At 34.4% G+C, this 12,729-nt stretch overlaps 1 protein-coding gene across 20 annotated transcripts in view; it reads right to left on the bottom strand.

The window, feature by feature from the left end:
• The window catches only part of DCAF6 (DDB1 and CUL4 associated factor 6), a 142,034-nt gene that overhangs the window by 38,551 nt on the left and 90,754 nt on the right, over positions 1–12,729 (bottom strand). For 14 of the 20 annotated variants that reach the window (XR_012419202.1, XR_012419194.1, XM_074004441.1 and 11 more), the window contains one exon: positions 12,290–12,349. The exons of the other annotated variants lie outside the window; for them this stretch is intronic. Coding sequence is in view for 12 of the 14 variants with exons in the window: in XM_074004441.1 (XP_073860542.1) it covers positions 12,290–12,349 (60 nt within the window). In the remaining 2 variants the exon portion in view is untranslated. The remainder of the gene's footprint in view (positions 1–12,289; positions 12,350–12,729) is intronic. 20 annotated transcript variants of the gene reach the window in all.

Here is a 12,729-nt window from a genome sequence, read left to right as displayed (position 1 = left end):
TTCAGGTCCCCGAATGCAGTTATTTCCTTATAGCCTACACTTAAGTAAACAGTGTCTCTGGCAGAAACACAACACAATGAAGAACCTGGTTTCTTCAATCGCAAGTTGTTTTGTTTTTGTTTTTGTTTTGAGACAGAGTCTCACTGCATCGTCCAGGTTGGAGTGCGGTGGCAAAATCATGGCTCACTGCAGCCTCGATTTCCCAGGCTAAGGTGATTCTCCCACCTCAGCCTCCTGAGTAGCTGGGACTGTAGGCACATGCCACCACACCCAGCTAATTTTTTGTAGCTTTTGTAGAAACAGGGTTTTGCCATGTTGCCCAGGCTGGTCTTCAACTCCTGAGCTCAAGCAATCCGTCTGCCTTAGCCTCTCAAAGTGCTGGGAGTACAGGTGTGAGCCCCTGCACTTAGTCCAACTGCAGTATTAATGACAGTATATATTCCAAGGTTTAAATTCATTTCCTAGCCTTTTCCCATTTCACTGTCCTTCTTTAATTCTAGTTTGCTTGGTCATATACAGCCTATCAGGTTACATTTTCTCAGGAATTAGGATTCCTGGACTACTAATTAATGCATTCACTATTTGTGATAAAAATGCATATTCTAAACTACAAATGTCTAAGAAAAATCTACTTTAATGATTTTAAAAATTAAGTATTTTTACTTTATTTGAAAAAAAAAGTGTAACTATTTAAATGTTCCCTAACTTCTCTGTCAGCAGTTGGATCAGCAAAAACATTCTAAAACTGTATTTTTCAAAGTCTTATTTACATAATGCACAGATATATTTATATATATATATATAAAACATAGAAATATGTTGCTTAAAAGGTAGATTTTTATTTAAAACCCTTAAGGTTTAGAACTTCATCTAAATACACAAACAGCTTTATGTAGAAAGCCATCATATTAATAACTGTGATTTATTGAGCATTAGTGAATATATATCAATTGTAAATATATGTGTGCCAAAATATATACATTTCTTTAAAAAAACCTTTGTAATCAGTATTGTCATCTCCATTTTACAGATGATGAACTGATAACAATAAGTTTAATTTTTTCTCTAGTTACAGAGATTTCCTCCCCATCCCATCCTTTCCATAGACAGGGTCTTGCTCTATCACCCAGGGTGGTGTGGTGGCACCTTCATAGCTCACTGCAGTCTCAAACTCCTGGGATCAAGTGAACCTCCTGCCTCAGCCTCCCAAGTAGCTACGACTGCAGGTGTGTGTCACCATGCCCAACTTCTTTTTTTATGTTTTGTAGAGATGGAGTCTCGCTATGCTGCCCAGGCTGGTCTTGAACTCCTGGCCTCAAGTGATCCTCTTTCCTTAGTACTTCAAAGTTTTGGGATTACAGGTGTGGGTCACTGTGCCCGGCTGAGGTTTCTTTTTATAAGAAGTTCCTACTTAATATACAATCTTAGAAATAATCTAACTACAAAGACAAAAATAAGATTACTTAGATAAGTAACTATTTTAATTAAGAAATATCAATTGTTGGTGGTGTTACTCTTCAGAAATAAATAATTCATATCAACAACATTAATAACTGGTAAGAGTTCTGGTAGCCAAAATTATCACTTAGGCATTATAGTATAGGAAAACTATGTTATATCTTCTTTTAGGGCACTTAAGAAACTGAACTATTTCTTCCTCTAAAAACATTACAGGAGAATATTTCTTTGTAGTGTGCTCAGCGCACACACACAATATAGTGGGGGAAAAAATCCCTTTTAACTTGTTCAACACTGCTAAGTTTTTAGATAGCCATTCTATATTGCTCAGTAATTATGGTTATTAAGAATAACTGATGACATCAGCAACTTAGAGTGGTCTCTATGGAGGCAAATTACCATTTGAAACACAGGCTTCAGAAGCACAGCAATAATCACATAAACATCAGGATAAAATACTGTAAAAGACTTCATTTTTGGGGATTAGAAGTGAAAAGTCCATAACTTGAGATTCAGGAAACCAACTTAAAAGATCCTTTTCAGAAAAGCTACTAGAGACCTTTCAGGATAATGCATTGGCTCAGAAAAAAAAATTCAGAATGAGCTGAAATATAATTTGAAAGCAGTTTCCTTGAACTGCTATATATTTAATTAGGTATCTTTCAAGTCTTTTGCATAAGAATCACAAAGTAACTATTTTTTGTAATGCACACACTGTGAAATGATTTAATCTGTACATTTCCACTACGAAATTATTATAATGAAAGGTTCTAAAAAATGCTCAAAGACATACAAAAAAAGTGTGATAACCGTAGTAAAAAAAAAATACGCTGAGTATTTTGTATATTTAAATATTGTTCAAAATGTTGCTATAGATCTAAATATCCAAATACTGATAAGGATGTTCAGACTTTAAGCTAGGATACCCCTGGATAATCTATCTCATATGTAAATCTAAACCAAATATTCAAAATGAAGATAATTAACTAGGTACAGCAACAATAATTTCTTTAGAACCCCGTGCCCAACATTTTTCTCTGCTGCTGGGTCACTATTATAACTTTATAATCACACATTAATTAACTATAGTAGTTTAGATAAGCTGTGGACTATATGAAAATAAAATAGTTTACCTAATGAGTTTTCTATTGTATAAAGATGCGTGTATGATTATATAATGATATCCTATTTCCCATTCCATTATACCAAATATTTTTTTTTCTTTTAGGTCACAATACTGTATTGTATACTTGAAATTTACTAAGAGGGTAGATATTGTGCATTTTTTTTTTAATTATACTTTAAGTTCTAGGGTACATGTGCATAACGTGCAGGTTTGTTACATATGTATACTTGTGCTATGTTGGTGTGCTGCACCCATCAACTCGTCAGCACCCATCAACTCGTCATTTACATCAGATATAACTCCCAATGCCATCCATCCCCTCTCCCCGCAATAGGCCCCAGTGTGTGATGTTCCCCTTCCCGAGTCCAAGTGATCTCATTGTTCAGTTCCCACTTATAGGTAAGAACATGCGGTGTTCATACCAAATATTTTTTAAAAACCAAAGTTAGATGGAAATAAAACATATGGTGAAATATTCTCAAAAAATAATAAAGCTTAACTATCTCCCCACATTTTGCACTCCAACTTACTAGACTTGTATAGAAAAGGTAAATTTATCAACCATAGTTTTTAAACCGATGCAAAATTTTCCATTTTCATAGGTCAGGGAATCCACAATTTTTCTGTAGATTCCAGATTAGAGGATCTCCAATTCTCCTTCCAACTATTTGTATAAGGAAGTATATCTGGATTCAAAGTGGAAATGCTGCTTCCAGCAGTAGACTGCTAACAGAGAAGATCTATCTACCCTACAGATAATTGTGAGGCAATGCATTTCATTCTAAAAAATGAGTGCTTACACTAGTGCAAATCTGGATTTATAAAATAGAAGTGGTATTATGTAAGCCAAAACTAAACAAAGTGCAACTTTAGTACAGATATTTATTAGGAAGTCCAATCTCTCTAATCTTTTTAACATTCAATCAAATTTTCTTCTGGCAATCACAACTCAACTCTATGTCAATTATAATAATTTTAACCCAAGAACTTTTTTCATGACATAACGTAGAAGTGTGAATTGAACTTAAACATGTGATTTGCATACATTTAGACTGAAAATTGTGCTTGGTTCCACATTCCTACCAGTATTCAGAATTTATGGGTTGAAATGTGGTAGCCATTTAACCTTTGCTTCCTTTTCTCCTACTTCAGAACCAGTAGTTTTATAGACCTCTATTCATAAACGTCTCCTATTCCTATTTCACTTTCAGTCTAGGGGGAGAACAGTATAGAATGAAAATAAGTAAATATGCCCACGCCATGTGGCACGTGAGCCCTGCCAAAATCCTTTTCCAGTATTTCCTTTCATGACTGTTTCCTTGGGTATACTCTCCTTTACCGGAAAAAAAAAAAAAAAAAAAATCAAATCTGCCTATCATAAATAACACTCTCATTTTGTAGATAAATTAACAAGTTAAAATGTGACTTCCAGATGAAAACAAATGAGGTAGACAGCTTAGGAGAACACTCCCTTTAACCACGTCCCCTTCCAGTTACTGTCCTCCTAGCTTATTGTTTTGAATTGCTTTTCTTCTCATTTCCATTTTTTCATCTCCTGCTCTAAAATCTGACCTCTGTCTCTGTCACTCTAGTGAAAGTGTTCTACGAATGGGGCTCAATCTCCACATTGACTAACTTAGGGGATAATTTTTTTGGAGCCAATTTACTTGACCTTTCAGCAGGACTCCAGCAGACAACACTCTCGTATTTGAAAATTTCTTTTGATCACAAGACACCACGCTGTTCTATGCCGCCATCCACCTCTCTAGTTGCTCCTTCTCTATCTCCTTTACCAGCTCTTTGCTGGCAAAATCTTTTAATTTTATCATTTTTCTGATTTTTCTTGAGATGTGTTAGCTCTCTTACTCTGTCCTCATCTTTCTACTTTCATCCTAGTTAATTCCATCTACTTCATGGCTTCTTAACATTTGTATGCAAAAAATCTCCCAAATTTCTTTCTTGAGCTCGGATATCTTTTCTGAGCTCCATATATCTACATAATCAACTACCCAACCGATTTTCACCTTGAGTATCTCATACAGATAACTCAAACTCAATATATTCAAAACTGAGTTCATGATCACCTACCCCTACAAGTCCCTGCCCATGCTTTATCTCTTTTCCAGGGTTACCTGTTTAAGAAAATAACCATCCACTTAGTTGTGCTCAATCAAAATATGAGCTACTCTTGCAGTGGTTGAAAAACTCACCTGTTAATCTCCATCAGTACCTCCCACAAAGCACCACAAATAAATGTATAACCTAAGTAAAAACAGTGTATTTGTTTTACAAAAGATTTAAGACACAAGTCCTGCCCTCTCCAGACTGCTATTACTAAACTATCTTCATAAGAAAATTCTGAAGTTGTTACTGCAACTTACACTCTAGATTCCTCCTCAATCCTGTCTCATTCAATCTACCACCAAGTCCTGTTTATTCTACATCCTAAATATTTCTTGAATCTCTTCACATCTCTCCTACCTTACTTTTATCACCAGATCAAAATCTCTGTTACCAGGAGAACTTCCTAAGTGATTTAGTCTCTAATCAATTCTCCATACTCCATTCAGAGTATCAGGCCATAGTCATACTCTCTAATTTAAACACTTCATTAGCTTCCCTCTGTTCTTAAAATAAAATTGCCAAACCTAAAATGTCCAAAAAGTCACTTTGTCCTGCATAGTGGGATTCTCCTAATCATCCTGTATGTGGCATTTGAGGCTCTGCACATGCTATTCACACTTCCCTCTACTCATACTCCTTCACCTAACTTATTCAGGCTCACCTTCCAGATCTCAGCTTAATGTCTCTTCCTCAGGAATGCCTTATTTGACCCTCAACCGGAGGGAATAAAGGCCCACTCTCCTATGTTCCACATTGTACTCTGCTATTTCCCCTTCCTTTCATAACACTCATCACACTTCTATTTAATTTTTCATCCATCTTTACTGTTAGATCAGGCAAAGCAAGTGGTTATGATCACTGATGCCAGAGCCAGACCGCCTGGGTTTGAGATACATTTCTAATGCTTACTAGCTGTGTGCAACCTTAGACATGTTTCTTAACCACGCTTTGCCTCAGTTCCCTCATCTGAAAAATGGGGGTAATAACAGTAATGGTTGTGGTAAGGATTAAGTAAATTAACATATAAAAAATTTGCTCCAAGCAATGTTTGGTACAAAGAAAATGTAGTATTAACTGTCTATGTTGTTGTTGCTGTTGTTATTATTAATCAACTCAATGCTCCCAGTACAGAAGACAGTAGTGTTATTCATTCATGCACCCTAGTACCTATCCCAGTACTTGCCACAAGGTAGGTAGGCATTTACATATCAGTTGAATTAATGAAGTATAGACATACAAACATGGCTCCACCACTTATTTCACTCATCTTTACATATTTCTCGGAGTCTTAGTTTCTTCATTAGTAAAATTAAGATAATTCACCTCATTATTAGCACAAATTAGATGATGCATGTTAAATTCTTAACACAGTGCTAGTCACAAAAAACTCAATAAATGTCAGTTATTTTTATGATAGACAATTCTAAGTTAAAAAACAAACTGGAGATACAGGTTTGATCAGCAGAAAGGTAGAACAAATAAGCATATGTAACAAAAATTAAATAGGGTTTAACTTCCAAAAGATCAAATATATCATTAACTGGAACAATCAAGACCTAGTAGTTGGGGATAGGAAGAAATCAGTTACTTCATTCCAGATAACTAAGTGATAACTAGTTCTAAGGAATACAAAGAATTTAGAATGAAATTTTATTTCACTAACTTACTATTTCACAAGAATTTAAAATATACTATTTACAGATGTATTCCAGTGTGGTGAATATTGAACTTATATTCTTATTAATAGAGCAAGCTTCAATCACTAGATATTTAATAAAAATTAGAATTGTCAATATAAGTTTAAAACAATATTAGATAATAGTACTAAAATGAAATTTCAATTTGGTGACAGTATATAATCTTAAGGTAATACATATTTAATGCATGGCAGATCCAACTTTTCCATTTCTCAATCTATCTTAGTAGAATTAGTAAAATCTGTTTCCCTGGTTTTTGATTATCCACTAGTCTCCTATAGATGAATGTTTTACAAACATCAAAGATAGTTTATATAAAATGATACATAGTGGAAAATTAACATTTATAGTTTTCATACCTACAAATTAGTGTTTATATTTCTTTAAATCTAGAACAGAAAATTAGTGCCTTCAGATGCACAATTGCCTACAGACATAAGTTTCAAATTTGATGGCACTGTCAACTTCCACTTAATGGAATCACTGTAAGGAAGAGAAAGCAACTTGTTTCAATCATGGCCAAAACCTAAAACTCAGACAAAACAACTTTCTTGTATCCTCTCAAAAGTTAACTGTTCTCAAAAGAACAATTATAGATTCTTTTTGCTGTTGTTATGTTTTAAAATAAAATAAGGGGGAAATTGCTGGCCTACATACTTTTAAGAGGAAAATTTTGTAAGTTTTAATAATATAAACAAGGTAAGAGAAATATGTCAGAAAAGAATTTTTCCTCTTATAATAGAGATAAAAAGGAAAACTAAAACTACCCATTAAAATATATTGTTCAAACTAAACAAGATGCATGATGGACATTATTGTGCTTATTCAAACAGAATTTCACTTTAGGCATAATTAGCACAGAAAGGCCATCAATGCGTTTACACACAACTCCAAATTTGGAGAACACTGGAAATTATTATAACAGGATACAATTAATAACAATGTGCATGTTACACATTTATTTCCCTACAATTTCATTTCTTAAAAAAAAGTAAAACTATTAAGACAACCATGGAGCTGCATTAATGAATAAAGATTCAGGCTAAATAAACTTCTGTCAAACTGTGACTTTGTTAAAAATTCAGGATAAATAAGCAAAGACACTAGTTGCACTCAACGAGCAAAGTACTGTGTATACAATTATTCAAAGAAAAAATTTTCTTCAGTAAGCAAGTCCATTAAAATTTTTAAAAATTTTATCAGTAACATTTTTGTCCTTGGTAATCCTTCCAAATAAATCTATGAAAATGCTATGGAAAATTAAATTAAACAACATACAAAATCACTTGGGCACCTGGAAGATGAAGAAATATTTTGCGACATAAATATAAAACTGAACTATCAATTTTTAAAAAGCATTCATGTTTCATTAAAAGTATGAAAAAAAATTTTAAATATGCTTAAATAATCATTAGAGATAAATTCAAAAAGGAAACTTATTAAATGTACTACTTTTTCCATTCTCTATGGTAAAACTGAGAACAAGAATCTTGGTAAAGGTTAAAATTTTGAAAAAATTTTCAAAAAAATTTGAAAATAATTTTGAAAATTTGTAAAGTGTATCTGGGGAAATCCACTCTCCCTTACAACTTGAACAAACAATCTATTTACTCTATAAACATGCTCAGTTTTGAACCTACCACCACCTATACCTGACATTATCCTTGCTCTATCTTTCAATTCTTAATTGAGCTTATGAAAAGAGACATACCAAAGTCTCTACCTTTTGCCCCCAAAATGTTCTCCTCAAACCACTACTATCTGGCTTCTGCTTCCACTACATCATATCTCAGACTAAAATGTCAAAGCAATCACGTGGCCAAATTTAAAAAATGATTTATCAGACCTTTTGGGAGTTGGTATCATTGCTTCACAAGGCATTACTAACCTGTCCCTCCTTGCACTTCTTTTCTCCTGGCTTTGCATATGGCATTCTTTCTGCCCTACATACTTCTCTGATCATTCCTGTTTGGTCTCATTAGCTAGATCTTTTTCTCTACTTGCCCCTGTAGTACAGACTCCACTCTTCTCACAATATCCTCTTTTTCTAGACAATCTCATCCACTCCCATGGTTTCAACTGCTATCTATAAACTGATGATTCCTTATCTTTATCTCTACCTCAGACTACTTTGGTGACTTCCAGCATCATATAGCCATCTATGAGATTTCTCCATGTGGACAGCCAAAGACACTTCAAACTTAACATTTAAAAAAATCTCACATACTTTCTTCTCCCCTCAAATCAGCTGTTCCTCCTAAAATCTCTATCTTGGCAGACGGTTCATTATCACCCTATCAAGACACCTGGATATCATACTCTCATTCATTCCTAACTTATCAGTCTCAAAGTCCCATGAATTCAACCTTTCAACTATTTTTAAAATCTGTTCATTCCCACTTCTCACCACTATTGCCTTAGGTTGGATGCCTCATAATCTCTTAGGTGGACTATAACAATGGCCTCTTACATGTTCTTGGAATTTTCAATCTTACTCCTTCCAATCAATCATTTGTAATGTTGCCAAAATGATCTTTCCAATATGTAAATCTGATCACATTTCTCCCAAGCTGAAGTAATCCCTGCAGCTATTAAATAATTAATTGCTTAAAGAACTAATTTACTCACTCATTTAACAAATATTATTTACTACCTAACATATGATTTTAGTCATAGAGGAAATTATAGTAAATGAAAGTATTTAGAGAATATGCAGAAAGGTAGATACTAAACAATCCCCTAAATAAATGTATGATTACAAATTTGACAAATGCAATGAAGAAAAATAACAAGTCACAAAGGAAGAAAAAGAGGAGACCTACTAGAGACTGTGAACTTATCTTATTTTTGAGACAGTAATATTTCAGTGAGTTTAAAAAATGAGAGTTGCTCAACAAAAAAGTAGTTTTGGTAGAGTGAACAGCATGTACAAGGGATCTGAAAGGGAAAGGAGGTTAGAGTGTTAAAAGAAATGAAAGTAAGTCTATTTGGCAAGAGCTTAGTGAATGATGGGATAGTGGCCTGAGACGAAATTAGAGATATAGAAATCAAGTCATGTAGGTTTTGTAAGCCAAGGTATGGGTTTCGGTTCTTTTGAAAGGCTATGGGAAGCAATTACAATGTTTTAGGCAGATGAATCACATGATTATATTTACATCTTAAAGTTTCATTGTGGCTGCTGGCAGAGAATAGACTATAGCCTGAGTGGATGTGAGAAGACTAGTAAAGGGATTATTCCATTAGTCTAGGAAAGACAAATGGTGGTGGCAGTCTCTACTCACTTTTAGAAGTTATCTTTAGGTAATGGGAGCCTGAAATGTGAAGTTCTTAGTACTTTAAAAGTTATAATGCTGATGAACAAAAAGGTATGTAAAAACTCAGGATTTAATTAATTAGATATATTTTCTACCATTAGAATATTTCTGCTCAGAGGTCTTAATACAAAGCTACATTTCTGATAGTCTACTACGGTGCAGCTTCTGCCAAAGCCACTCAATACTAACTTCTTACATAGCACCTCTACTTACATGACTAAAATGCATATCATACTTTACATAGCCAAAAAGATAAAGAACCACCTGATTTCTACTTCCAAGCTACTCAACACTAGTAAATAGCCTTACCATTTACCATACCCAGGCAATGATGTAAAAAATCTGGGAGTTAATCATAATTTTTCTCTTCCTCTCATATCCCACATCATATGTAAATTAAGTATCAACTTAAATTGAATATAATATTCAACACTATGAAAATTATTGTATGTGATCAACTAGAATATAAATCTGGCTATAAAATCTCTGATAGTGATATATTATTTATATCCATATATCCTTAGAAAAAAAATCCTTTAATTATATAGTAGTTATAAACGGTAGTCTAATATAAGTATGCTACAGTTGTGTTTTGCCTTAATTATTCTTCGTTGTTAATATCTCTGTAATAAACATATAAAATAAAACATGCTTAATTCCTTAGTTTGCAAATTAATTTACCAATTCATTTATTCTTTCTCAAGAACAGAAAACCTTATAGTAATACAGGTCATCTCAAGTCCATAAGGAGTAATTTAAGATCAGAAATTCGTCTCAGGTTCATAAGGAATAATTTTTCTTTTTTTTTTTTGATACAGAGTCTCACTCTGCTGCCCAAGCTGGAGTGCAGTCGCATAACCTTGGCTCACTGTAACCTCCACCTCTCAGGTTCAAGCGATTCTCCTGCCTCAGCCTCCTGAGTAGCTGGGAATACAGGCGTGGTCCACCATGTCCCGCTAATTTCTGTTTTTAGTAGAGACAGGGTTTCACCATGTTGGCCAGGTTAGTCTCGAACTCCTGACCTCAGGTGATCTGCCTGCCTCAGCCTCCAAAAGTGCTGGGAATACAGGTGTGAGTCACTGCGCCTGGCCCCATAAGGAATAATTTAAGATCGTAAGTACAAAAGAAGTTTTCTAATTCACTTTAAAATGAGTTTCTGAATATTTCTCTAAGACTATAGTTTAAATTAGATCTATTTCACACCAAATAAGTTCTACAGCAATATTTAATGTCTGCATTACTACTGACATATGAGTCATCTAAAATGTAAACTTTCAGTCAACCAAATCTTATGGCTTTAGTGCTAATTTTTAAAAAATGTTTTTGAAAGGAACATTTGTAAAATATATAAGTGCAATCATTTAGCTTTTTTTTTTTTTTTTTTTTTAAAAGAGATGGGGGTCTCACTCTGTCACCCAAGCTGGAGTGCAGTGGTACAATCACAGCTCACTGGATCCTTGAACTCCTGTGCTCAAGCAATCCTCCTACCTCAGCCTCCCTATTAGCTGGGACTACAGGCATGCACCACCACACCCAGCTAATTAGTTTTTTTTTTTTTTTTTTAAGAGACGGGGTCTCACTATATTGACCAGGCTGGTCTCAAACTTCCGGGCTCAAGCGATCCTCCCGCCCCAGCTTCCCAAGTAGCTGGGATTACAGGGGTATGCTACCACGTCCAGCAATCTGCCTTTTTAAATAGAGAAAGTGAATATTGTGTTAAGTTATTCTTAAAGACTTAACTACCATTACTTATCATACTTTGTCACAATATATTTAAAATACTTCATTAAATCTGAGGTGAGACAGTAAAACATTTGCGCTAACATTAAATAGCCTTTTTAGTTTTTAAATAGTCTTCCTATCTCCAACCTTTTCAGATGTCCCTTCATGTCAGAATGTCTTCCTGTACTAATCCTTCTCTGTGCTGTATTTGATCTGCTAGTAATAAAGCCTGATAAATAAGTAACCTGTTTATTTCATGAGGCTCTATTCAAGGCTTGGAGATTGATTTTATACCTTTCCCACATTGAAAAGTACAAGTGGAAATGGGAGCTTCTGATTGATAGCTTTTGAGCTTACCTCTGGGTTTGTAACCATGTTCTTTAGTTAAAGCTATCAGGAATCTGGCTACCAGATAAGTGAGACATAAAACCAAGAATCATTACTAAAGCAATCTAGTAATATAGAATATTACTGTGTTTAAATAACTTATCCTACATAAGCAACAAGGTAGTGTTAACCTCACACCCAAAGTTCTACACAATTTTATGACAGATACCTAGAATTTTAAAAATGGATATAGTTTATGTCCATTACAATTTTGTTATAGGGAGAGAGTTCAAAGTTGGCATCAAGGGCCAAAGGTAGAAATTAACTTACGTAGAAAATAATTTGTGTAGGCCAAAAAGACCTTTTGTGTACAATACCACCTACTGTAATTTAGTCCACAAAATACTGACTGTAAGACCATAATCAAAATGAAATGCTATGAAAGGTGTGAGAAAGCTTAGTTTATGCATTGCAATAAAGCTATGGATGGATGGGCATAGCGCATCTCCTGTTGCACGCACCCTGTTGCTCATCAAGTGACATGGATCCGAGCTGTTTGTTAACCACAGAAGAAGGAGAATCTGAAACAAAAATGAGATTTCAACTTAAAAGTAAGCAGCAGAAAACTGCACAGCAATGTCATGATCATCTCTAAGCTTAAGAAACAAATGTATAAGGCTGGGGAATAGAAGTAAGTAATGTGGTGATTCCCAAGCAGTGAGTAAGCAGGGCCATGTGCTTAAGATGTTATTCCAGACAAGCATTTAGTAACTTTGAGAATGACTTGAGAAACTATTCTTCTATTTCCATGCATACATCTTTTATCAAATTCATACAGCAGAGGCACAAGGTGCAAGGTAGATAAATTAGAAATGGGGTATCTAGTTCACTACACACAAGACTCCTTGCCCTTCTCAAACTCCCTCTCCAGCTCCTTAAGATGGTTTTCATCCTGCCTTGG

This window comes from Macaca fascicularis, chromosome 1 (genome assembly GCF_037993035.2).
Source record: "Macaca fascicularis isolate 582-1 chromosome 1, T2T-MFA8v1.1".
Classification (NCBI taxonomy): Eukaryota; Metazoa; Chordata; class Mammalia; order Primates; family Cercopithecidae; genus Macaca; species Macaca fascicularis.
The sequence above is the reverse complement of the archived record's forward strand: the minus strand, read 5'-3'. Positions and strand labels throughout refer to the sequence as shown.